Raw genomic sequence first — 27,147 nt, forward strand, 5'->3', positions numbered from 1 at the left:
GAATCTCCTTCCTGCCTTGAACCCCTGGCAACCTCTGATTTGTTTAGCATCTCTATAGTTTTATCTTTTCTAGAATGTCATATAATTGGAATCAGATGGTACGTAACTTTTCAGACTGGCTCCTTTCACTTAGCAACATACATTTATGTTTCATCCATATATTTTCACTTTGATAGCTTATTTCTTTTTATGGATGAGTAGTATTCAATTGTATGTATGTACTGCTGCTTCTATCTATTCAACTATGAAGGATAGCTTGGTTGTTTCCTTTTTATGGACATTATGAATTAACTACTATAAGCATTTGCCTGTGGGTTTTTGTGTGCACAGAAATTTTGACATCAGTTGGGTAAATATCTAGGAGTACAATTGTTGGATGATGTGCTAAGACTATGTTTAGCTTCCTAAGAAAGTGCCAACCTGTGTTCCAAAGTAGCTGTGTGATTTTGCATTCCCAGGAGCAATGAATGAGAAATCCTTCAGCTCTATGTTCTTGGCAGCACTTAGTGTTGTCAATGTTTGGATTTTAGCCATTTTAATAGTTACGTCGTGATACTTCATTATTGTCTTAATTTTTGATTCCTTAATGACAAGTGACAATGAGCATCTTCTCATATATTTTTTTTAAACAACTATATACATTTTTCTGGTGAGGTGTCTATTGAGATCTTTTGCCCATTTTAAAATTAGTTTTTTGTTTTTTGTTGAGTTTCAAGAGTTCTTTACATATTTTGATTACAAATCTTTTATTTATTTTTTATTAAAATTATTGAGGTGATTGACATTGGTTAATTAGTTTATATAGGAGTTAAGTGCAGATTTCTGTGATACATGATCCGTGCATTACATTATTTGCCCACCACCCAATGTCAAATCATCTTCCACCATCATGTGTTTGTTACCCTTTACCCATTACTCCCTCCATACCCCTTCCTTCTGGTAACCACGAAAATGTTGTTGGTGTCTGTGAGTTTCAGTTTTATATCTCACATATGATTGAAATCATAATGGTTCTTAGCTTTTTCTGATTGACATGTCACTTATATGACATTTCACATAATATCCTCAGGTTCATCCATGTTGTCACAAATGGCAGCATTTCATCCTTTCTATGGCTGAGTAGTATTTGATAGTATACATGGACCACATCTTTATCCAATCATCTGTTGAAGGGCCTTTTGGTTGTTTCAATATCTTGGCCACTGTGAGTAGTGCCACAATGAACATAGAGATGCATGTATTTTTGTGAATAAATGTTTTCAAGCTTTTTGGTTAGAAAACCTTTTATTCAATATGTATTTTGAAGATATTTTCTTCCAGTCTTATCTGTGGCTTATCACTGGAAAATGGCCAGTGATGGTGACTCTTTTTTTTAAAAAAATAATATTGGTAATTTTTTTCCTCTCTTTTTCTTTTGATTATCCTGACTAGGAGTTTATCAAGTTTATTGATCTCCTCAAAGAACCAGTTTTGGTTTCATTGATTTTCTTTATTGTGTTCTGTTTTCAATTTTATTAATTTCTGTTCTAATATTTATTATTTTTTCTTGTATTTGGCTTAATTTGATCTTTTCTCCAGATTTCTAACTAGTGGAAACTTAGGTTATTGATATAGTTTTCTCCTTATTTGATACATGCATTTAATGCTATATTTTTTCTTCTAAGCATTGCTTTCCCTACATTCTACAAGTTTTGGTAAGTTTCTTGAGAAAATGAAAATAAATAAGGTGAGCCCTACAACGGCTCCAGCTTCCTGCCTGGAGGGAAGTTCCAGGTTGTAGCTTAGGGAGTGGGAACTCAGGTGTAATTAAACATAGAAGGTAGTACATGATAGTTGTTCAGTGAAGGGCACAGGAAAGAAAGGCTACAGGGATGGAGGAAGTAGAGCCAGTGGACAGGGAGGAGGGCAAGACTTGACTATGGAGAAAATGAGGTTTTACTTGGGATGTGGAGGCTGATATGAGACAGGTAGGAAGAGCACAGGTGGGAATGTTAGAATGTATTTTAAAAAGTAGTACAGGCCCAGCCTTATTTTATGAAAAATAAAGGTTTGTGGAGGGGATTTGTAAAGATAGTTTTGAAGACTACTTTCAGATTATTTGTAGAAACTCATGAGTCTCAATGTAGTGTTTAATTTTATTCAGGAGACCAGTATTTTTTTTATTATTTAAAATAAAACCTGTAAACTCTTCAAAAAATAAGTTATTCTCCAATCCCAATATAAACACATATATGTAAAAACATAGCCCCAACCTCCCAACTTCTGATAGGACACTAAACATCTGCAGAGCATTGTTAAACAGCTCCTGCTATAGGCTAAGAAAGTCTTTGAGGGATTTAGACAGACAGTACAGGACAAAATGGGTGTGAAATGGAGATCAATCAATTATCAGATTATTGGATTGAAAGAGAGATCAAAGGTAGGCAAGGAGAGAAATTCGGCGGAGCAATTGTGTTGTTGCTGGCCAGAAGGGTTCAAGGTAGGAACTAGGATGGTGCCGCTGAGATAGAAGGGAGAGGACTAAAGAAGGACATGTGAGGAAATCCTAGGATGTGGTGATTTGTTGGGTGTGAAAGAGGAAGGGAAAGAGCATTAAGTAAAATGAACTGGATAATTTATAGTTCCTTGATAATATTAATAGTAATCTATAATGACATATTTCACCTGGATTCAAATTTCTTTGCTGCCCTTGGTATAAACTTGGGCTTGATTCTAAGCTTCTTTCCTCGTTTGAATGGGAGACTACAATATTTGCTGTCTTAGAGGATTCATTGCTAGTGTTTGAAGGGAAAACATTAGAACTGATGCAGGGGAATTTCCTTGGAGAAAGTTTTATTAGTTATCTTTATTTAATTCTTAACTAATTCCACATTTCTGTTTTCTTCATCATGGTGAATTAAAAAGCTTTTAGTGTATCACTTTGTCTGGATTTTTAATACCTTGTGAATAATGTGGGATCATTGAGAAACAAAACAAAGGTTATTATGCAAACGTTTGAAATATTAACAATATATTCGAGTAGTCTTCGGGATCTGGAAAAATACTGAACTTCTAGTAGCTTTTTCAGAGACACAAGGTATTAAGAATAAAAAAAGATTATTTCAGAAAAAAGAAAATTTAAAGAGTAGAATGCATTAGAAGTAAATAATCCAATGAATTCTATTAAGTGATGACTATTCAGATAGTATATCAACGTTTCCTGAGACACCATGACCAAGGCAAAGAATTTAAACGATGGGGGAAAAAAAAGAAAAAGGAATGATTAAACGAACTCTCCAGTAATTAGAAGTTGTATTTTAAAGCATCTGTTTTGACACGTTAAGACAGACCCTTGTATTTTACGGGCAGAACATACCTGTTCCAGCGGTTGATGTGCCTTCAGCTACTTTCTCATTGCCAGGGCTCAGTCCCTGTCCTCTTTCGCAGCGCCCCCCAAATTCCAACAGGTTGGGAGGAGACTCTCCTGCCTGCCTTACCTGGAGAGCCCCCGTGGACCATCTCTCTCTGCTTCATGCTCGGTTCAATTGCCTGTTTATTAGTTTAATAAAATTCTCTTAAGTTAATACTTCCTAGTGCTGTAGAATCACGCAAATGCACACTGAATGTTCCTAAGTGGAGGTTCTGCACTTAGCCTCTCCAAAGCCTTGCAACAGTGTGGCAAGGACGTTAGCGAATGCTTAACCCAAGGCGGGTAAATTAAAGATGGTGGAATTTGACATAATGTTGGGCTTGCTGGATGAAAGATAGTTTTTTCAATCTCTCCTATGAAACCAGTGGGTAATCCTTGAATTATTGTAAGCTTAAAATTTAAAAAACAAACAGCCAAATTGAAAAATGGACAAAGGACCTGAATAGACACTTCTCCAAAGAGGACATCTGGATGGCCAATAGACATAGGAAAAAAAATGCTCAATGTCACTAATCATCAGAGAGGCACTAATTAAAACCACACGGAGATACCTGTCTCACACCTGTCAGAGTGGCTATCATCAATAAATCAACAGACAATAAGGGCGGGGTGAGGATGTGGGGAAAGGGGCACCCGTTTGTGCTGTTGGTGGGAATGCAGACTCGTGCAGCCACTGTGGAAAGCAGTGCAGAGATACCTCAAAAAATTAAAAATGGATCTGCCTTTTGACCCAGTGATCCCAGTTCTGGGAATATATTCGAAGGAACCCAAAGCACTACTTTGAAAGGACATAAGCCTTCCATGTTCATGACAGTGTTGTTTACAGTCATCATGATATGGAAGCAGCTCAAGTGTCCAGCAATAGATGAGTGGATAAAACAATTATAGGATATTTACACAATGGAATACTACTCAGCCGTAAAAAGGAAGAAAATTATACCCTTTGCAATAGTACGGATGGACCTGGAGAACATCATGCTAAGGGAAATAAGCCCATCAGAGAAAGACAAATACCATATGATTTCATTCATATGTGAAATCTAGTGAACAAACTGAACTAACAAGCAAAACAAACAGACTCATAGAGAGAAGATGACAGCTAGTTGGGGGATGAGCTTAGGGAGTGGAGGGATTGAGCAAAAAGGAAAAAGGACTCATGGACATGGACAACACTGTGGTAATTGCAGGAGAGAGGAGGGTATAAGGGGACTAAATGGTAATGGAAAAAATATAATAAAGGTTAAATTTAAAAAAAGAGGGGTGAAAAGAAATTTGCTTTGACACCAGTGCTGTCAATCAGTGACACATCTTGAGAGCTAATAGTGTGTGTACAGTAATGTGTACATTGCATGACAATTGTATTGTGTTGCTGAAGATTTTACTTAACTATTCTAGAAAATGACATCTTGTTTATGTGGTATTATAACCCCTCAAAAATACTATTTGCTACAAATAAATGTTTTGCGTATCAAGAGGCCATCTGTTTAATATTTACATCATTTAAGCTATTTTTTTCCCCTTTGCTCTGTAAACTGTTAGTTTGGTCTTTTGTTTTTTTTTCCAGTGGTAGTTAAAATAAGTTAGGTAAAGGGAAATGAGCTTAAGTAAAATACATATGAATATGTATTCCTGCTCTGCAGATAATACTGGAAAATGTCCTGGTAGGGAGCAGAGGATGAACTATTACTTTTATTTTTGATTTTAATTATGCATGTCACTTTTATGTCCCCTCTCTCTATATAACTAAGGCATAGCCTGTAATCATTTGTTCTGATTGGCAATTCTCATTTAACAGAAGCGAAAATGAAGAATTTGTGTCATTTTTTACCTTTTTCTATTCAATTCCAGTTTGATTTGCTTTGAACTACTATAAAATATTTGTGTAACTGGTAATGACACCAGTATGTCACTGGTAATGTGATGATTACTACTTACAAATAGAAAAAGATGCCTTCCTCATTGAGCTGTCCCTAGGATCCTAATGCGTGCAGTTGGCTATATAGTAGGTACCATACTTTACTTTTGTTCTGTTTGTACATTTTCTAAGAACTTTGGCATTTGAAAGATATAGTACTTTTGGGGTTAAATTACAGAAAATATTTGTATATAATTGAATCTACCTTTCCCTGTTTGACTATCTGATGATTTAATAAACAACTCTCTCTTCAGTCTCTCCAGTTATATTTCATTGTTCTATGTCCCAAACCTGTGGTCAGTTTTTGTCATGTGTTCAACAGTCTGAATCACATATTTGCGAGACTCATAGAGTTGTGGGGGTTCAACTCACTGCTTTAAGGAGTACTAACCCTAAACCACCTGAGTATTCTATCTCTAAAGTTCTCCAAGAAATTTCATAATTTGGCTCAAATGTAACTTCGTCTTTTTAAGAAGCTTTTTTTGTCTTTTCCTCTTTGTATTACTCAATCTCTCTATTATGTTATAGGCATTTCATTCATTCATTCATTCATTCACTCATTCATTCATTCATTCATACATGTATTCAATGAATGCTGAATACTTTTTGGTTGTCTTTCTCCCTTCAACCTGAAAACTTGATGGAGGGTAACATGGTCTGTCTTTGTTTATCACTGCATATTTTGTACACTTTAAGTATTGAACAAATTTTTACTCAGTGAACAAATACTTGGATAAACAGATTTGAAAGCTATCGCTAACAGTACCTGAATTGAGCCTAAAATTCTTTTTCTGGGAAATCAGATTCTCTATAGTATGGCTTCTGGCACCTTTTAAAGTGGATGGTGATACTGCATTTTGTTTTATTTCATTAACTTTCTATCTACTTGTTTTTATCTTTGAAATCTTTTTAAATGAAGTTAAGTTACATTTATAATATAAAGCATAAGCTTTATTTTGAAAAAGTAAAATGCTTGTGTGGAGTTGTAATCAGGTAAGCCCTGATTTCAACTTAGGGAAAAGAACATCACTTTTAACTATTTCTTCTCTAGTCAAATCACTTGCTTTTACCTTTCCACATAGATCTCTTATGAAAAGATTTTTTTTTGCTGCTGCAGCTTTCCTGTAGAATCTGCTCTTAGTCTCAATCTCTTTGTAAAGTTATATAATGCAGGGGAATAAACAGTATTTGAGTAATATACTCGCTAATATTTATACTGAAGAAAAATCCAGTTTTTTACCCCAGTCCCAACCCAAAGTCGGTAAATATCAATCAGAATTCATCCTCTCAAAATTCTGATCTCAGAATTTCCTAAAACTGTAAACCTAAAGGAATTCTTTGCTTTGATCTTTTTTTCTTTTCTTTCTGTTTTTCACCCTAAGGCTTCTGGTCTTACATTCCAAATAGATGATTATAGAATCATACAATGTGAGGATGGAAGGTATAGTGAAAGTCATGTAGTGCAAATGCTCACTGGATATTTGAGTCCCTTTCAGTCTTTATCTAGTCTGTTCCTCATTTCCTGGCTTGCAGACAGCTGTTTCCTTCTATTCTCACATGCTAGAAGGACCTAGCTAGCTCTCTGTCCTCTTTTCATAAGGGCACTAATTCCATTCAGGAATTACCTGCCCAAAGCCCCACTTTCATATACCATCACATTGGGGATTAGATTTCAACATATGACTTTTGGGAGATTACAGACTTTAAGGCCATAACGTCATCTTACACAGACCATCCCATTTGAGGCTGACACTCATGTTTTCTCTAAGTCTTCTTTTCCTTAGGTAACCTCTCCTTCTTCCTCAGTTGTTTTCCCTGAGACCCAATTTCACGTCTCCTCACCATCCTAGTTATTCTAACCTGACTAGATTTATTTTGTTTATATATGTAGCACTCAGCAATGAGTGTGATACTCCAGGTGTGCGCTGATGAGCTGAGTGTAAGGTGTGAATATCATCTCTTTTAATTCAGATATAATATCACTCATACATTTGGCAATGAAATAGTTGAAATGCCCAACTAAGAACAATATGACCAGTCAGATACAACTCTTCTTCTCATCTGTTTTGCTTCTGGATGTGCTTACATTTGTCAATTTTGCTGATAAGGGATAAAATTTTAAAACTCCATTAACTGAAAGAACAAATCTTCATTTTAGAGTGAGTCAAATTATATTTAATAAAGAATGGTCTTGGACAACTTCATCAACCTCTCTGGGGAGTAGTAGTTTCCCAATTTTTGCCTTACAGTATTATTGTGAGGACTAATTTGGCTGTAAAGTGCTTACATGAAAAGTATATATAAAGTTTTTAAAGTACATGGAGAGTGCGCAGTGCATATTAGTGATAATAATTACCATTGTGACTTAATTCTAAGAGTTCTGAGAATTGCTTATTTTAATACTGTACAAGTAGGAAGGGTCTGTGGATTCATTATGTCTTCAAATTGTCATCTGATATATCTAATATAGACCTATAAACATAAAAGTTATGCAAAAAATTTTACAGTCACACATTTGTCCAAATTTCTTGACAAATTAAGACAAAATGGAACAAAGGTCTGACATTAGTTATTCATTTATTAAAGAATGAGAGAATAGGTGATATAAAGGGTATTACTTCTCATGACTTTACTATTAAAATGAATTACATTACTTTTTACCAAAATGATGATTTATTCCATATAAATTTAAAAACTGTTGTCTCCTAACGTATTTTGAACAGATTAACATTTTAAAAATATAGACGCTTATGTTAATTTTTTGTCTTTTTAAAATATCAGTTTCTATCGATACATTTCAGCACCACAGCATGGCCTGTTCCGGGTTAAGATACTGAGCTGAAGCTTCAAAGATTCACTGCAAAAGAGTTAGGGTTCCCTCTGTCCTTCTCCCTCCCCCTGCCCCATAATTTAGGTAGTGAGAACCATAGCTGGGTAAATCTTTGGGGAAAATTATTTTAAACTGTTTAACAACTTCTATAGTAGGAAAAGAGAAATACATTCGTGAGAATCTTAGAACCAAGTAAGCTACCTGAGGCTCTTGGGTCAATTCCTAAGGTGATAAAATGTAGCTTAGCAACAATAAAAGACTTACAGAGCACCCCTGGGGTCCAGAGGCTGTGGGATACATTTTGGCAAGACATTCCTCTTTAGTATCTTCCATTAAGAGGTCTACTTATTGGAAAAGGATGTTTCCTAAACACTTTTAGAAAATTGTTTAAGCTATCACTGTTGTCCCAATTTTTCCTCTTCCCCCCACCTCCTATTTTTAAAAATATCTTTGTAATTTAATTTGAAGTCAGGGAGTATGATACCTCTGGCTTTGTTCTTATTTTTCTCAGGATTGCTTTGGCTACCTGGGGTCTTACGTGATTCCATACAAATATGATAATTCTTTTGTTCTATTCCTTTAAAAAATGCAGTTGGGATTGCATTAAATATGTATATTGCTTTGAGTAATATGGCCGTTTTAATTACATTGATTCTTTCAATCCATGAACATGAAATATCTTTCTATTTTTTGTGTCTTCAATCTCTTTTAATATTATGGTTTTCATTGTCTAGGTCCTTCACATCCTTTTTTAAGTTTATTTCTAAGTATTTTATTATTATTGTTACAATTGCAAAAGGAATCATTTTTTAATTTTCTGAAATTTCATTGTCAGTGTATAGGAACACAATGGATTTTTATTCATTTATTTTGTATGCTGAAACTTCACTGTATTTGTTTACTGTTTCTAATAGTTTATTTTTTTGGAGTCTTTTAGGGCTTCTTATATAAAGAATCATGCCATCTGCAAAAAGTGACAGTTTTACTTCTCCATTCCCAGTTTGAGTGTCTTTTGTTTTTTTCTCGGGCCTGATTGCTGTGGCTAGACTTTCAGCACCACGTTGACTAGCGGTGGTGACAGTGGACATTCTTGGCTGGTTCCCGATCTTGGAGGAAAAGGTTTCAGTTTATCATCCCTGAGTATGATGTTAGCTAAGGGTTTGTCATATATGGCCTTTATTATGTTGAGGTACGTTCCTTCTATACCCAGTTAATTGAGTGTTTTAATTATAAATGGATGTTGTATCTTGTCAAATGCTTTCCCTACATCTATTGATATAATCATATAATTTTAATCCTTTATTTTGTTCAAGTGGCGTATCACATTGATCAACTTGTGTATGTTGAACTGTCTTTATACCCCTGGAATGAACCCCACTTGATTGTGATGTATTATTTTTTAATGTGTTGTTATATTTGATTTGCTAGTATTTTGTCTAGAATTTTTGCATCTGCATTCATCAGAGATGTTGGTCCATTGCTGTGTGTGTGTATGCATTACACTTGCCAGGTTTTAATATCAGGGTTATGTTGGCCTCATCAAGACTTAGTGAGTCTTGCCATAGGCTTGCGTATTTTATTAATCTTTTCAAAGATTCAGCTCTGTGTTGCATTAATTTATTATTAAAGAATAATCATAGCAGAAGCAGTGTTTGATGCTACGCTATACAAAGATAACTAATCATAATCCTGTTCTTACAGCATCTGTTACACATACACACACACACAGCTTGTACTGGCTCACAAAAGCCTATTGTTCAGTTTTCAGGAGTTTTGTAAGCTGCTTGATGTCCAACAAGTGGTTTCAAATTTGCCATGGTAGCAGTATTTACACAATGGAAATTGGTGAATGCTACACATCAAAGCCTTTGAAAAAATTTCCTGGACAGCTGGTTGTCAAACACCAGCATACCTGTGCCTCAAGGTATTTCTTTAAATACAATAAAGGGTTACTAGCACTGAAGATGATTTTAGTATGAAAGTACACATGAGAAAAAGAATAAACTGTTTTTTTCCCCCGTGTTCTCAGGGATTCGGAAAGACCGAAGAGGTGGGAGAATGTTGAAACATAAGCGGCAAAGAGATGACGCGGAGAACAGGAACGAAGCGGGATCCTCTGGAGACTTGAGAGCTGCCAACTATTGGCCAGGCCCTCTCTTGATTAAGCACAGCAAGAAGAACAGCCCTGCCTTATCCCTGACGGCCGATCAGATGGTCAGTGCCTTGATGGAGGCTGAGCCTCCCATCATCTATTCCGAGTACGATGCTGGCAGACCCTTCAGTGAGGCTTCGATGATGGGCTTGCTGACCAGCCTCGCAGACAGGGAGCTGGTGCACATGATCAACTGGGCAAAGAGGGTACCAGGTAAGGACACAAAGCTCGACTTTTATTTTTAAGAGTCAATAACTATTTATGAACTGGGTGCAATGTCATAGGAGAGAAAAATAATGGAAAACAGTAATTTATTATTTAATTTGTTTAAGGATCACATTGGACTTCGCTATTTTTTAGTATCAGTACACTGTAATTCTCCTGGCAGTTAGGAAATAATGTTTTAAAATAAAAATCTACAAGATTGAAGTCTTTAACCTGACATTATTTTAAACCTGTCCTATTCACCAAAAAAGTCTGGGGTGGACATTACATAATAAATGCAAGTAATATTATATGTTCACAGTGTCAAAATTTTTAACATTAAATGATCTATGATCTGTACCTGTTTTTTTAAATACTGAGGACTTTTGTTCAAGAAAACTCAATTATTAATAAAGTTTTACCTTAACATCTTTTCTTTTAAGATCTTTGTGGGCTAAAGAGATAATAATAGGCTTCTTTACTGAATGCCAATTATTTACTTAACTCTCTATTCTTAATAATTTAGGAGAAAAGCAATACAATAGACAAACTAGGTTTTTATCCTAGTCCTCAGAGGGACTTGTAGAAGAATACAGTGGCTGAAGTGGCGCTTGGTCCTTCAGCTGATTCCCTAAGAACTGGCATGCCTCTAAAACTTGGCTGTTGCTCTTGTTTCGAGAGAACCAGAAAAAGACCTCTTCCATGCCCCAACATATCCATTCAGGAGCTAACGTAGGTCAATCAAGGAAAGAGGAAGTTCAGTCTTTTTCAGGGCTTATAAATCAAATCGCTAACAGAGTTAGACAGATTGTTTCATATGGTTTCTTTTTATCTGATGAGATCAATTATTACCTTTGAAGCATGAGATACTTTTCATTAAATTAAATAAATGTGGAGTTTTGTACTTGCATTTAAGAGTTCACTGATCTGTTATAGGCCAAGTGAACATATGTTTGGCCTTAGAGAATATTTTATGTATTTGCATGTATTAACATATTAACATGTGGTATTGGAAGTGTGTGAATTAACGGGCTTATTTAGATATCTAGAACCAGTCCTAAGGGCAAATAAAAGCTCCCAGCCACCTTTGGTAATAAGAATTTTATTGAGCACCTACCCTCTTTAGCATTCTCATGTGAAGAAGACCCATAATAAGCAAATATTGGAATCTAAATGTAATGTGGTTATAGATTTTATCTTAATATTTGTTATTGCCTTTTTACTTTGGGAGAAGAGAAAAATTAAATAATAACTGCTATATCCCTGAGAGCCAACTTTTTGTTGTTCAATTTTATTGTAATATAAACATATATTTTTCCTCATGAAGTCTTGACAGCATTAGTTGCAGAGCACTGCTGAACTCAAATATATATATTTTTATAGTACCAGTTGATTCCCATCATGACCTTTTTATAATTATAAGAATTTGAAGGGCATTTGGAACAAGTGGAAATAAATTAAAATACATTACCAGATGATGAAGAATTCATGGCAATAATCTTCTGAATTTAAATATAAAATGGAGGCAGAAATAAAGGGGAAGAGAATATTGTGTCCACGTGTAGCCATCTCACTGAAACCTAGAACTAAGCAAATTTATAGTAGTGAGATGTGTAGCAAAACCACTCTATAACTTGCTTATTTTAGCTCAAAAGACCTGAATGATTTCAAAATCCTTGAACCAAACTATATCTTGTTACTTGATGATTTTTAAAAAAAGATTTATAAAGACAAAAAAGTAAATTATATATATGTGTGTGTATATGTGTGTATATCATTAGAATATAGCTGTTATAATTAAAAAACCTATTTGTCTGACCAAGCAGAATAAAAAAGTCATTGATTCAAAAAGGATGGAAAATGAGAGAAAAAATGTCTTCTAAAAAAATTTGAAGATGATTGTCAAGCCCTTCAGAAAAATTGACAGTCACATTTTGAAAAGCTTTTATATATTCAAGATACCATCTGTCATTTAAAAAATAGCCTGCACTGAAAATCTAATATAGACAATATTACATTTATGTAGTAATAGTTTGAGAATAATTATAGTAATTTTAAAAAGAAAGAATAGAAAATATCAGTAATAAAAAGAGTAGCAAGAAAGTCAATTCTAGAAGAGTGTAAAATTAGCTATATGATGCACTGGACATTTAGATAATCCTCTAATATTGATTAGAATGTCTATCAATATAACAGAAATTATGAATTATCTTCATTTAAAATAAATTTTAGCTATATTGAGGTATAATATACAAAACTGTAAGCTATTCAAAGTGTGTGTGTATGATTTCCCCCATGTAGTTAATTAACCAGTTTGTTACCTCATATATTTATCTTTTCTTTTGAGAGAACAATTAAGTTCTACTCTCTTAGCAAATTTCAATGATATAATACAGGATTATCAACTACAGTCACCATGTTTTACATTAGATTCTCGGCCTGTTTTCATCTTACAGTTGAAAGTTTGTACTGTTTTACCACTTCCTCCCATTTGCCCCACCCTGAGTCCCTGACAACCACTTTTCTACTGTTTCTATGAGCTGGACTTTTTTTAATTTTAATTTCACATATAAGTGATACCACGCAGTATTTATCTTTCTCTGTCTTGATTATGTTACTTCTTGTAATGCCCTCAAGGCCCATCTATGTTGTCACAAATGGCAGGGTTTCCTTCTTTTTTATGGCTGAATAATATTCCATTGCATGTATATATACCACATCGTCTTTATCCATTTATTCACTGAGAAACACTGAGGTTGTTTCCATGTCTTGGCTATTGTGAATAATGCTGGGAGGGCAGATACTTTTTTGATATCCTGTTTTCATTTCTTCTGGACAAATAACCAGAAGTGGGATTTCTGGGTAATATGGTAATTCTATTTTTAACTTGAGGAACCTCTATACTGTTTTCCATAGTAGCTCCATCAGTGTACATTTCCACCAACAGTGTACAAATGTTCTCTTTTATCTGCAGCCTCTCCAGCACTCAGTATCGTTTATCTTTTTGGTAACAGCCATTCCAACAGGTGTGAGGTGATACCTCATTGTAGTTTTGATTTGTGTTTCCCTGATGATTAATGATGTTGAGCACCTGTTCATGCGTATGTTGACCATTTGCATATCTCCTTTGAAAAACTGTTCAGTCTCTTTGCCAATTTTAATAGTGGTTGTTGCCATTGAGCCCTTTGAGTTCTTTATATATTTTAGATATTAATCCCTTATCAGATACCTGATTTGAAAATATTTTCTCCCATTTTTTAGGTTCCTTTTCTTTTTGTAGAATTTTTTTTCTGTGAAGAAGCTTTTTAGTTTGATGTAGTCCACTTGTTTATTTTTGCTTTTGTTTCTTTTGTTTTTGGTGTCAAATCCAAACAAGTATATTGAAGACTGATGTCAAGGAGCTTACTCTCTCTGTTTTCTTCTAGGAGTTTTATGGTGACAGGTCTTACATTCAAGTCCTTATTCCATTTTTTGAGTTGGTTTTAGTGTACAGTGCAAGATAGGGCCCAGTTCTGTTCTTTTGCTTATAGTTGTCCACTTTTCCCAACACCATTTATTGAAGAGACTATTCTTTCCTCTTTGTATATCCTTGGCTCCTTTGTCATAAATTAACCAACATATATGCAAGGATTTATTTGTCTTCTCCATTCTGTTCCATTGATCTATGTGTGTTTTTATGCCAATACTGTACTCTTGATTACTATAGCTTTGTAATATAGTTTGAAATCACGAAGTATGATGTCTCTATCTTTGTTCTTCTTTCCCAAGATTGCTTTAGCTATCTGGGATCTTTTGTGGTTCCACACAAATTTTTGGTATCATGGTAATGCTGGCCTCATAATAAGAATTTGGGAGTGTTTCTTCCTCTTCTATATTCTGGAAGAGTTTGAGGTTGATATTTCTTTTCTGAATGTTTAGTAGAATTCACCAGTGAAGCCATATGATCCTGGGCTTTTCTTTTGGGGGAAGATTTTGACTATTGTTTTAATATCCTTGTTAGTAATTGATCTGTTCAGATTTTTAATTTTCTTCTTGATTCAGTATTGGTAGGTTGTATGTTTATAGGAATTTTTCCAAATCTTCTAAGCTGTATAATTCTTTGGCTTATAATTGTTCATAGTAGTTTCCTATGATTCTTTGTATTTGTGTGGCATCTGTAGTAAGATATACTGATAAAGAAAAATAAATTTATAAATTTATATATTTGTGTTCTCTCTCTTTCAATTTATTTACAGTCTTTTTTTGGTCATTTCCTTTTTTCTACTAACTTTGGCTTCATTTTTTTCCTTAGTTCTTTAAGGTATTTGTTTATTTGTGCTTTTCTTTTTTCTTACTATAGATGTTTTTATGACTGTAAACTTCCCTCTTATAATGGTTTTTGCTGCATCTCATAAATTTTAGTGTGTTGTATTTCCATTTCCACTTGCCTCAAGATATTTTTTTGATTTCTCTTTTTAGTTCCTATTGACTTACCGGTTGCTCAGAAACATGTTTGATATCCACACATTTATAAAATTTTCAGTTTTTCTTGTAATTGATCTCTAGTTTCATGCCATTATAATAGGAAAAGATGCTTGATATGATTTCAATCTTTTTAAAATTTTAAGACTTGTTCTGTGGCCTAACATGTGATCTACACTGGAGAATGTTCCCTGTGTGCTTCAGAAGATTATGTATTCTGCTGCTGTTGGATGGAATGTTTTATGAATGTCTCTTAGTTCCATCTGCTCTACTTTTATAAGTGATTTTCCCCACCACCATTACAATAGTAAAATATTCTGAATTTAACTATATATCTACCATTACCAGTGACCTTAATATTTTCATGTTTTCCTGTTACCAATTAGCATCCTTTCATTTCAGCTTAAAAAACTTCTTTTAACATTTCTTGAGATGCTGGTCTGGTGTTTCAGCATTTGTTTGTCTAGAAAACTCTTTATCTCTCCCTCAATTCTGAAGGATACCTTTACAGGTTGAGTATTCTTGGTTGGCAGATTTTTTTCTTTCAGTGATTTGAATATATTAGCCTACTTCCTCTAGTCTCCAGTTTCTGCTGAAGAATCTTCTAGAAATTTTATAGGGTTCCCTTTTATATAACAAGTTGCTTTTCTCTTGATGCTGTTAGGATGCTCTCCTTGTTTTTAACTTTTGGCAATTTAATTATAATGAGTCTTAGGGAAGGTCACTTTGAATTCATCACTTTTGGAACTCTTTAGGCCCTCTGGATCTGGATATCTGTTTCTTTCCCTAGGTTTAGGAAGTTTTCACTTTTTTTCCTTTGAATAGGCTTTCTTCCACTTCTTCTTTTCTCCTTTTGGGATACTATGATGTAAGTATTTGTTTGTTGTTTTCCATAAACCCTGTATGCTACTTTAATTCTTTTTTTTATGTTTTTTTCTTTTTGCTCCTCTGGAATAATACCGCCACCCTATCTTTGAGTTCATTGATCCTTTTTTCTACTTGATCTAGTCTGATATTGAACAGGTCTTTTCAATTATTTTTTCAGTTTACTTATTGTAATCTTCAGCTCTGTGATTTCTGTTTGATACATTTTTAACAGATCTTTGTTGAAATTTTCACTTCATTCATGAATTATTCTCTGGGCCTTGGTGAGCATATTTATGACCATTGTTTTGTTTTTGGAGTTTTTCTTGTTCTTTTGTTTGGAGCATATTCCTTTGTTTCTTCATTTTCTATGACTCTCTGTGTAGGTTTTTGCACATTAGATAAAACAGCCACCTCTTCTGGTCTTGATGAAGTGGTCTCCTGTAAGAAATTAGCCTATTCAATCCACCCAGCCCAAGCTTTTGCTTTCTCTCAAACCTTTATGATTGTCCAAGCTGCCTTCTTTGTTTTTAATGGATCCAGTAGTTGAAGGTGTGCAAAGACCTGTCAGTGTCCCAAAGGGGAGGATCTGAGTCAGCCCACAGGTACAAGCTTACCGGATTCCAGGCTCTCAGTAGAATCTTTTAAAATAAGCAAATAGATCTCTCTCAGGGAAAAACTGGGCAATGAGTGTTTTGTCTGTTCCTCTGTAATAAGACCTAGGTGGGATGGCTGGTTAAGAACTGTTTCTCTGTTTACTATAGTCCTGTGAGAATGGCAAAGTAAGCCCCACTGACCACCAGAGCCAGATAGTCAACAGATACTTCTCTTAGGAGGCAGCTGTAAAACCCGGGGTGCCAGGCAAGCTCCTTCCAGGGGGATATTTGAGATCTGAAGAGGGCTACAAGGAGAATGCAGAGATGGTGTCTGCTGGCTTCTCTGGTCTTTGCTCTGATAAAGATGGCAGTCACCCCCTAGCTGGTGCTAAATTAGAAGCCTGACCCTCAGGTAGCAGCTTTTAAAGTATGTAAATAGATCCCTTTCAGGGAAAGACCAGGAGATACCCATTTCTGTTGGCTCGCTTTGTGCCAAGCCCTGGAGGGAGAGCCAAAGTGAGTTCTTGCAGTCCTGTTAAAAACTGTTTCTTTGTTTTCTAGAGTCTCATGGGTCTCATGGATGCAAAACCCACTGGCTTTTGGAACTAAGTGTTTTAGGCTTGGAAGCCTTAAAAGTTTGGGTGCTAGATGTTGGGTCCAAAACCTTCATTTTTTAGGGAGAAGCTAGGGAATGTGAGTTCTTTCCTGGTTGTATGTCACTGGGTCAAGGATGGAGTTCATGGCAAGAGTGTGTCTTAATCTGATTTGCCCAATGTGTAGAAATTGCTTAGCTAGTTTTATGGATTTTTAAGGAGGGAATTTCTCAGTGAATAGCTGTAGATTTCGTATGTCTGTGGGGAAATGTGAATTCAGAAGTCTCTTATGTCTCCATCTTGGACTGGAGCCCCTAACTAGCTTCATTTTTCATGGTGAATTTTAATAAAAATAACACATTAGACTACTTTAGTAGTTCCAAAAACATTTCTTTACTAACAGAATTTTGTCAGAATGTTCAAGTGTTGGTGATTATAAGTTGAATTATTTTTATGTCTTAACATCTGGGGCAAATTTTTTGACTTCATATATCTCTTTACTCACATCAAGGTGTGGAGAGCATTAGGATAAAATATATCATGCAAATGTGATAGTCAAATTCCAATTGTAAAGTTCTTATATTTGACCTGGCTAAAGATCACATCAAGACATTGATTTTTTCTGCTTTGCCATTTAAAAACAATAGCAGCAGTAAGAATGCTAAAGCTTACCTACTTAACTATGATAAGGGACTTTTCTTTCTACTTTGGATTTAAAGATCTTTTTAATTAAAATATAATAAAGATGATTTTTTATAAGATGTGTTACCTTTCTGCTTTTTGACAGCTAGCTATAGAGAAGGTTTTTCTCTTTATTGTTTGCTTCAAAATTTGTTAATATTTACATATTAACTTTACATGATTTATCCATTAGTGGGAATTTAATTTTAAATCTAAAACTAAAATCTAATTAAGATTTTAAATCTTAAATCTAAAACTAAAAGAATTAGATTCTTAAATATTAACTTACTATTAAACTATGCATGCTGAAACTCAATAAATGTAGCATCATTTAGCTGAAGGTCAAAAGAGGAAGAATATATGACACAAAAGTTATATTTTTAATTTCTGTATCACAGTCAATTGCATAATTGACTGGCTGATTCTGTCTCAATGGTAGTAAAATTTGATTTTTTTTTCTCTCAGAGGTTTGAATTGTCACCAAACTATTCCTCTGATTTATGAAAAATTATGCTTTTTCCAAAATTCACCATAATTTCATGTACCTCAAGGTCAATTTCATACTTCCAGTTCGTGTTAAAGGTCTATACATGTAAATATTTGTATAAATATCTAGCCCTGGGCTCTTTATTGCCCTTTCCAAATGAATAAGTAGAAGCCTGGCAGCATCACTGGCCACTGGACACAGATCTACAAACGTGTGCTGCAGATGCTGCCCCAGGAAGAGGAGTAAAGGGAAAATAGGAGTTGAGCTCAGTGGCACAGGAGGCATGCTGCTTGAGCCTCCTTCCCATTCTTTCAGGGGCAAACTAGAGGACCTCCCTCTTTTCCCTTTCCTACCCAAGTCCCTCTCTCCTCCACACTAGAAGAGTCCCCTTCCTTCTGAACCTCGACTTCCCATTATTTCATCAGGTTCCCTCTTTGTCCAGTTTTGGCCCTAGGAAGAGAGGATCCCCCTTTGCTGGATAAACCTCCTCCGAGGCCCAAGCTCAGGCTCCTTAGAAGCTTCTGTGTTGTCGTTGAGGGTGCATGTTTGTCTTAGCCATTCCAGGGCTCAAGGCTTCGTTTTCTCCCACGTTCCCCAGGAACCCAGTAATTAGTTTCCTGGCTCTAATCCTCATTCCCCTCAGTCAAATTAGTAATAAGCAGAGCGCAGGAAGTGCCTGTTGAATGGATGAATAAATGAATGAACGGAAGGTGACTTCTGAAACTCCTGCTTTTAAGAAATCTCTGAGTCCTGTTAGAGCTCAATTTTTCCACAAAAAGTGATCTTCAAGGCTGCAATGTTACTCTTTTTCACCTCTCTTCAGACTCCACCTGCTGTCCTGACCTCCCCAGCAGTTGCTGTGGTGAAGCTTGTTTCCAATCTTTCTTTTGTAAAGAGCAGAGCAATATCCAGAGGCATGTGTGGAACTTGAGCTCTGAGGACTTTAAAAGGCGTTAGCTGGCTTGCAGCAAGTTAGTTTCATGTAGTGAGTGTAATTTGAAAGCGTAGAATGAGTAGGGCCAAGAGGGCAGACAGAGGGCACAGAACCTCAATGTGGGAATTGGGAGCATCTTCAAGGGACACATTTTATTCTGGGAGGTTCCCGCAGATTTCAGGGTCTTGGCAAGCCTACCCAGTGCTCTGATTCCCAACCTGTAATCAGGCCAGCGGACCCTGCTCCCAGGCTGTGGCGGTGTCCCACCCAGCTCGATTCAGCATGGCATGGTGGTGGAGCGTGGCAGGGTGATGAAGGAGCATGTGACATGGAAGCCTGGGAGCATTTTGAAGAGATGACAGATGCATGTGTTTAAGGGTCAGATTGGCAGTTGAGCTTTTGCCACTGTTTTATAATAAGGGCTTTGGGGCTGGGGTAGAATTCCCCGACGTAAGCGGTGGCAGCCCCTCTGGGTGACAGTGTGCAGTGTCCTTGGAGTGCTCTGTCTGCAAGGCAGTGCTGCCTGGCTTTTCAGTGCTCCCGGGAGGTTCTGGTCAAAATCCAAGGCAAGTCCCTATTTATTTCATTTTTCTTTCCCACACGACTCGGGAGCCCTATAGCTGCTTTTTTTTTTTTTTTTTACCTGAAGGCTATTAATTTTTCTCTTGTCTTGAGAGTATTTGAGAAAAATGCACCCCCATCCAGGCTTCTCCATCCTGCCCCCCTCAGGGTTCTGTTCCTGTGAGTCTGAGTTCGGGCCCCAGAATCTGCATGTTTACCTTGAGGGCAGTGGACAGTGTGTGGTGCTGGGTGGTCCCAGGGCAACCTATGGGGAATGTTGGCCTGTGGCTTTGCCACTTCCTGGGGGATTTGGCATGTGGAATGCCAGGGATTTTGTAAGGATGTGTGTGCTAAATAGACATATTATTGAAGTGTGTTGAGGTGGGTTGAATTGTGTTCCCCTGCCCCCAAAATTGAAATTCTAACCCCTAGTACTTCAGAATGTGATTTTATTTGGGCAGGGTCTTTATAGAGGTAATCGAATTCAAATGAGGTCACTAAGGTGGAGCTTATTCCTTATTAAAAAAGGGACATTGGGCACAAAGACAGACACACACACAGGGACGATGGTGTGATAACACACAGGGAGAAGATGGCCACGGCATCGGAGTGATCCACCTCTAAGCCAAGGAACGCTGAGGATTGCCAGCAATCCCTGGAAGCTAGAAAAGAAAAGGAAGGAGCCTCCCTAATGCCTTCCAAGAGAGCATGGGCTTGCCGATGCCTTGATCTCAGGCTTCTGGCCTTCAGAACTGTGAGATAATAAATTTCTATTGTTTTAAAGTACCCAGTGCTTGTACTGCATATCAAAGCCCTAGGAAACCAATATAAATTATATTATAAATAAAAAGTACTTGTATTAGCAAGGCAAAAGGAATCAGGAGCTTTAGTTTAAATTAGGAATGTTTGGCTCACCTAGAATAGGCTTGGCTAATCATTTACTCCTGAATATTCTCTCCTTTGCCCCCCCAAGTGGTTCACTGACCTCCTGGCTTTGAAGATGATTTAGAACTTCAACAGTTCCACACCTTTACCTGGCAAATACCTTATACAAATTTTTAACTCGCAGAGGAATGTTTTCATCTGACACCTTAATAGTTTCCTTTTTTACATTTATATCTTTGATCCACTTGAGTTCATCCCAAAGTACAGTATGAGGTGTGGCTCCGATGTTTTTATACAGATGGCTGCACAGTTGTTTAACTTCCTTTCATCAAACAGTGTCCTACACAAGTATTTTAAAGTAGAGCGATAGATATGACCCATAGATTTACATATTTGGTTATTCTTCCTAATTTTAAAATCAAAAATAAAAAAGAAAATTTGTAATTTAGTCACAAATTATAAATTTGTCCTGATCTATATAGATCATGAACTTTTGCTCCTTCTTTCTAAGGTTTAAAATGCCAGTGCTAATAAGAGGTAATCAGGTGAATTACCATTCAATAGTAACGGGACAAAAAAATTCCTCCCAGGACAGTAAAAGGAAATCTCAAGCTTCCCTTCTCTCTTTCCCACCTGTTGTAGGTGGCCCCCAGCTACTCGACTACTTAGCCTTGGGGGCTCTTTCTGCTTTTAACCAACTTGAAAAGCTAGTCCACCAAAAGTTTCAGCTGTTGACTTTTAGGCTCATGATTTCCACATTTCTTTCTCTAGGTGCCAACACCTAAATATTCAGTTCTCACTGTCAACTGCCCCAAGGACACCAGTGAAATGTCACACTATCACCAATATATCTAAATCCAGAGTAGCCATTCCCATTTTGTCCCCTTACAACAAACTTACCTGTTTCTCTTAATCCTCCTCATTTCTGCCAGAGTTCCTTCCTTCTTCTTAACTGCTTGGGAGTCATCTTTGTGTCTGGCTCTTTCTCACTTTGTATCATCATTTCTTCTCCTCGTTATCTCTAGATTTTGGCTTTGTTTCTGTTCCACTGTCACCAGCCTGGTCCATATCCTTCATTTGCCAAGACTGAATTACTATAATATTCTCTTAATTAGTCTTTTTGGTTCCTGACTCTTCTCCTTTCATTTCACCCTGCTCATCACTGCCAGAGTAGTTTCTGAAAATCGTCATTCAGATGCCCTACTCCATGTATGTGTTTCCTACAGCTGCTGTAACTGTCTTTCACAGACTAGGTAGCTTGAAAAGCAGAAAAGTATTCCTTCACAGTTTTGGAGGCTGCATATCTGAAATCAGGGTGTCAACAGAGCCATACTCTCTCTGAAGACACTCTGGGAGGATTCTTCCTTGCCTCTTCTAGCTTCTGGAGGCTCTGGCACTCCTTGGCATTCTTTGGCTTGTAGATGCATCTCTCCAGTCTCTGCCTCTATCATCACAGGATGTTCATCCTGTGTGTCTGTGTCAAAATTCCCCTCTTCTAAGGACACGGATCATACTGGATTTATGACCCACCCTAGTCTGGTGTGACCTTGTCTTACTTGATGAAATCTGTAAAGACCCTCCCCCGCTTTTTTTTCAAATAAGATCACATTCTCAGATTCTAGGTAGAAATGAATCTTAGGGGAGACAAAAATTCCAGTTAAGAAGTTTGCAGTGAACTTTATTATCTAATTTAGTAATGTCTTGAACAGAAAAATGATAGTGGCCCTGAAGCCTAAGATGCAGAAATAGATTACTCCTCAGGGCATTTTGCCTTAGATTAACCTTTTTCAGACAGACCCTTGGGAAGAACTGTCATCACAAAGCTGTTCACCAACTCACATTCTCTCCCGTATTATTTGATTTGTACTCTTCAACATGATCTCCTTGCTCCACCTCTTCCCTTCCCATTCCCCTTCACACAATGTATTAATTTTATTTTTCTTTTGCTTGAATCCTTGTAGCCTCCTCTCTCTTTCAGTTCTATGATCATTTTATTTTTTCCCTGAAGGGACACCTTAACTTTTTCTTCATTTCTGAAATTTCTAACTTCTTTAGCCAATGTGATCTTGGAATGAAGTTGACATCACAGGATAGAGTCTCTTGTGAGGTGTGTATTGCTGAACTAAATCAACTAGAGTCTAAAACATAGCACCAGTTCTTGAACTGCATTCTTATTTCACTAATGGTAGATTTGTTAGTGGATGATTCATTTATACCATGGTTGGATTTCTTCTTTTAAATGGAAAGATGAATGGTTTTTGTTGTCTGGGTATCTCCTGTTTTCTAGGAAACTTTGTCAAAGGTAAAGTATTTCTGCAATCTGCATTTGACCAACTCAAGCCATGAACTTAATTCTTTAAATGTCGTATACGTGCAACATCAATTTATATTAAATAAATCCTATGTTAACTGTGTTAAGGGTATCTTTTGTTTAAATAAAACCTACTACAGATACTCATGTGAAGTGAGCATTTCTTTGACAAAGCAATTGTTCTTTTTATTGAAATATGAGGTCTCACAAATGGAAATTTCTTAATAGGATAACCATTGGGCTGATTATCATGACCTTGAAACTGTAGGCTTCTCAAGATACCTGAGGCTGACTTTCTGGGGTGACTGCATTTGATCTTTTGGCTTAAGCAATTCTGTATTTAGGTCCCTGGAATTCATTTTCTATTAATGGTGGTATATTTAGACCAGCTGTAGACTTAGCCTCTGTGTGTTCAAGGCATCAACTTGGTCAAACTGAAGTTTCAACTAACCTGCTATCCAACTGAGGTTATACCTCAGTAACATAAGGTGTTAGTTTTATTTAGGCAGTTGAAGACCAGAGAACTGCATGAGGGAGAGAAAATCAGCATTGGCCCTAATGAGATCTACATTAAGTGGAGCCATGAAATACAGTGAGAACCTAGGGAAGGTTCTCAATAGTGGACTAGAATTGAAAGGATTCACCTACCTACCATACAACTCCCTATATAAACTAATTTCTCAAGAAAGCTCAATAAATAGACTTGAAATTTGTTTCATACCACTGCCAAGCTATTGCTTTCTTTCATAGGAACCAGAGAGTTCCAATGAATAGGCTTACACTGTAGTCTTTATGTTAGACTATAGTCTAAACTATTTATTTATTTATGAGAAATGAAACAGTTATCATTTCTCTATCCTCACTCCATCCCCTAGCTCTCAAATACTCATGCTAATCATTTTTTTCTTTCGAGGGTAAAAATAAATCAAGTGGTTGAAGCAGGTTGGAAAAGTATTACTATTAGAATAGCTATGACATATATATGTGTTCCTTTTCCCCAAATCAAAGACTTATTTCCCAGAGAAGGCAGTGGACACTGTTCTCTTGAGGTGATTCATGACCAAAAATGTAATAGTCATTAGATAAATAGATATTCACTCTGCCCCCTTGAAGCTGCACAGAGGATGCAGAATTTGAAAAAGTCAGTGGCAAAGTCCTTTTATTGCTTGTAGTATTTTAACATTCACAGTAAGGTAGATAGAATCTCATGGTTGTTTATGTCTGATTTTTAAACTCACCTGAGACTGCAAGAGGCTTGGTGTTCAGTTCATCTTTTCCAAAAGAATAAGTGACAAAATTAACTGTTCCTGGTTGGGAACCCCTAGTTCCAGGGAATCTTAGGGTTTTAATTCTGTTGCCTTGGTTACTAAACTGTTACATGCAGTTTGCTCAACTTTGAATGGGCACGTCTCTTAGGAACATCCTCCCTTGTAAGTAAATTGCTTGATGGGTCAAAAATCTAAGTTCCGTTTAAAAAAGTCTTGGGTAAAATTTATCATGATTTTATTTAAAAAGCAAAAGGCTTTGTCCTTTAGGTGTAGGATTTATCACTTAGATGCATCATTACCTAGCAGAGCCCCCAAAACAATAATATGAAAATTAGAAGTGTGATTGCTAAATACAGATGAAATTTAGTAAAATGGTGGCCCTGCCCTTCTCCAGGGGGAATTAAAGTTTCTTTGTAGCATAGCACGTGTTCATTTTGTGACCATTTCATAACATGAAATCTTATAAAATTGTGGACAGTTCCATTCTCTGGAAGGTATTAAAAGTGTCTCTTCATAGAATAGCATATCTCATAATAGCAGTTGGTCCTTTTTACCTGGTCAAGATGTTTGCCTAAATTTGCTTAGAGCATTTGAAATGCATATTTGAAATCTAGTAGATAAATGCTATGAATTTAAAAACTCATTCAAGGCCTTGAGCTGTGGAAAGCTGTTTTCCAAAGCATGCATTCAACTGGTATCTGGCTGTGTTCTTATTAAGCAGGAATGGGATATAATTGGATTTGGTTTTTCTTTAATGCTGTGTATAATTCAGAGGTATAAACTGAAAAATATATCATCCCTTCCTGAGGAGATATTGAAATTCCCCAAATTATGATCCAGAACAAAGCTACCTTTATATTGGGCCTGTGGGTGGAAGGTTCTATTGAGACAGGTTTTAAACAGTTTTAAATTTACAAGGTTTACAGAAATATAGATCTGTAATCAAATAGTCAATTAGTATCTAATAAACGTGTACCAAAACATGAAACTCCCGGTCTCATGAAATCAGAGAAATCTATTTAAACATCTTTAATTTTCTTGCCTAACAAACAGCAGACAACTTTGACTGAATCTTCAGTATAAAAGTGATTGTGAAAACTTGAAACGTGGTTATTATTAGACTAGTTAACCAATGTCCAATTTGTCCCAACTATTTTTAATAACTGGAACTTAAGGATCTGCCCAAGAAGCCAAATCTTTGTAAAGGAAGTATGTTCTGGAGATGGATAGTGATGATAGTTGCACAACAAGGTGAATTTATTTAATGCTACTAAACTGTACATTTCACCATGGTTAAAAGGGTAATTTTATGGTATGTACATTTTACTACAATAAAGAGGGAGTGTAATACTTTATATAAGATATATGAAAAGGAAATAGATATAGCATGGCAAAATAAATAGATAAAATGATACTAAATTCAGAGGTCATTTATTTAAAAGTTTAAATTTGATTTTTAGATATAAGAATATAAACATATTGCACCCTGGCTGGTGTGGCTCAGTGGATTGAGCACTAGCCTGTGAACCAAAGAGTTGCCAGTTGGATTCCCAGTCAGGGCACCTGCCTGGGTTGCGGGCCAGGCCCTCAGTCGGGGGTGGGGGGCGCATGAGAGGCAACCACACATTGATGTTTCTCTCCCTCTCTTTCTTGCTCCCTTACCCCCTCTCTAAAAATAAATATATAAAACCTTTAAAAAAAGAATACAAACATTGCAAAAGGTTAAATTAAAAACTCAATGAAGTGGGGTGAAATAATGAAATAGAAACAGGTTATACTTTAGGCTCCTATAGTCTTTATATTAAGAGTACAGCTTATTCATTTAATGGTTATTTAATGAGTTCTCCCTATGTGCTACATCTTGTTCCATGTGTGGGAATATCCTAGAGGACAAAACTGACAAAATCCATGCCTTCGAGGAACTTGCGTTCTGCTATCCCAGTTACCACAAGAATAATGCGAGCGCAGCTCTTACAGTTTGTCCCTTTTACGAACAGTGCCTAACTCTGCCTGACACCACTGTGAGCATTTTCCCTGCATTAACTCAGCTGAGTGCTTTCCTTGCCCCCTTTGTGGGTGAGGAAACTGAGGCAGAGAAGAGTTGATAATAGAGTAGTTTAGTATTAGTGGGACAATTTCAGTTCTAGAACACTTTCCTGTGTGAAACTCTTAAAATTAAGGCTAGAAACGTGATTGCACATTTTTAAGAATTGTGCCGTGTTATCATTGTTCAAGTTTTTAAAAAGCCTCTCGTCTCCCTCTCCTGCTCCATGACAGAAACGTCACCAAGAAACGGGCCTGCGTATTACACGAATCTGAGAACGTGGCTTCTGTCTTTGGACAGCATGGCCCATAGGAAAGCGTGCAATAAATATTGGCAAATGGTGTTTGTTTTATATTTTGGTTTATACATTTTTAGTTTGGACATACTGATATGATTAATTTTGAGTGTAACTTTTAAGACTATTATGTAACTACAAAAAAGTCATAAGATAACCTAGCATTTTGCCAAACTAGGCTAGAAATCTCTTTTTAAAATGCATTTTAAACATCCAGTACATATGTTTCTTTTTGCTTGTGTTATGTAGTCTGTCTTTATGCTATTATGCCTTTTTCCCCCCAAATCGTCTTATTGCTGCTAAGTAAAACTAATTGAGATTTGATTGTTGTTTCTTTGCCATTGTTTTTATATGTTGTTACAATTAAGAGAAAACATTTCTGCATTATATCAGCTCATACCAATTTTTCTGAGTTAATAAAAACTAGAGATTTTAGCTACATTTAAGTGTTTTAAGCTATCCTACAAACTTAAGCATTTTTAAATACAAATATTTTAATGATATAAGGGGTAAGAAATAGTATCTTTGTGAAGAAATCCTATTTCAAATATAACTGTTTTAGGATTAGAATCAACCACATATAACAGCAAACCCCCCAAACAGTGTGGCTTACACTAGACAAAGCTTATTTTTCTCTCATAACTTCCTCTTATATAC

At 36.2% G+C, this 27,147-nt stretch overlaps 1 protein-coding gene across 2 annotated transcripts in view; it reads left to right on the forward strand.

Moving 5' to 3' along the window:
* The window catches only part of ESR1 (estrogen receptor 1), a 236,558-nt gene that overhangs the window by 93,525 nt on the left and 115,886 nt on the right, over window positions 1-27,147 (forward strand). For both annotated transcript variants that reach the window (XM_054570126.1, XM_054570125.1), the window contains one exon: window positions 10,184-10,519. In XM_054570126.1, coding sequence (XP_054426101.1) covers window positions 10,184-10,519 — 336 coding nt within the window. The remainder of the gene's footprint in view (window positions 1-10,183; window positions 10,520-27,147) is intronic.

This window comes from Pteronotus mesoamericanus, unplaced genomic scaffold (assembly GCF_021234165.1).
Source record: "Pteronotus mesoamericanus isolate MK-2021 breed Mesoamerican mustached bat unplaced genomic scaffold, CSHL_Meso_final contig_20, whole genome shotgun sequence".
Classification (NCBI taxonomy): Eukaryota; Metazoa; Chordata; class Mammalia; order Chiroptera; family Mormoopidae; genus Pteronotus; species Pteronotus mesoamericanus.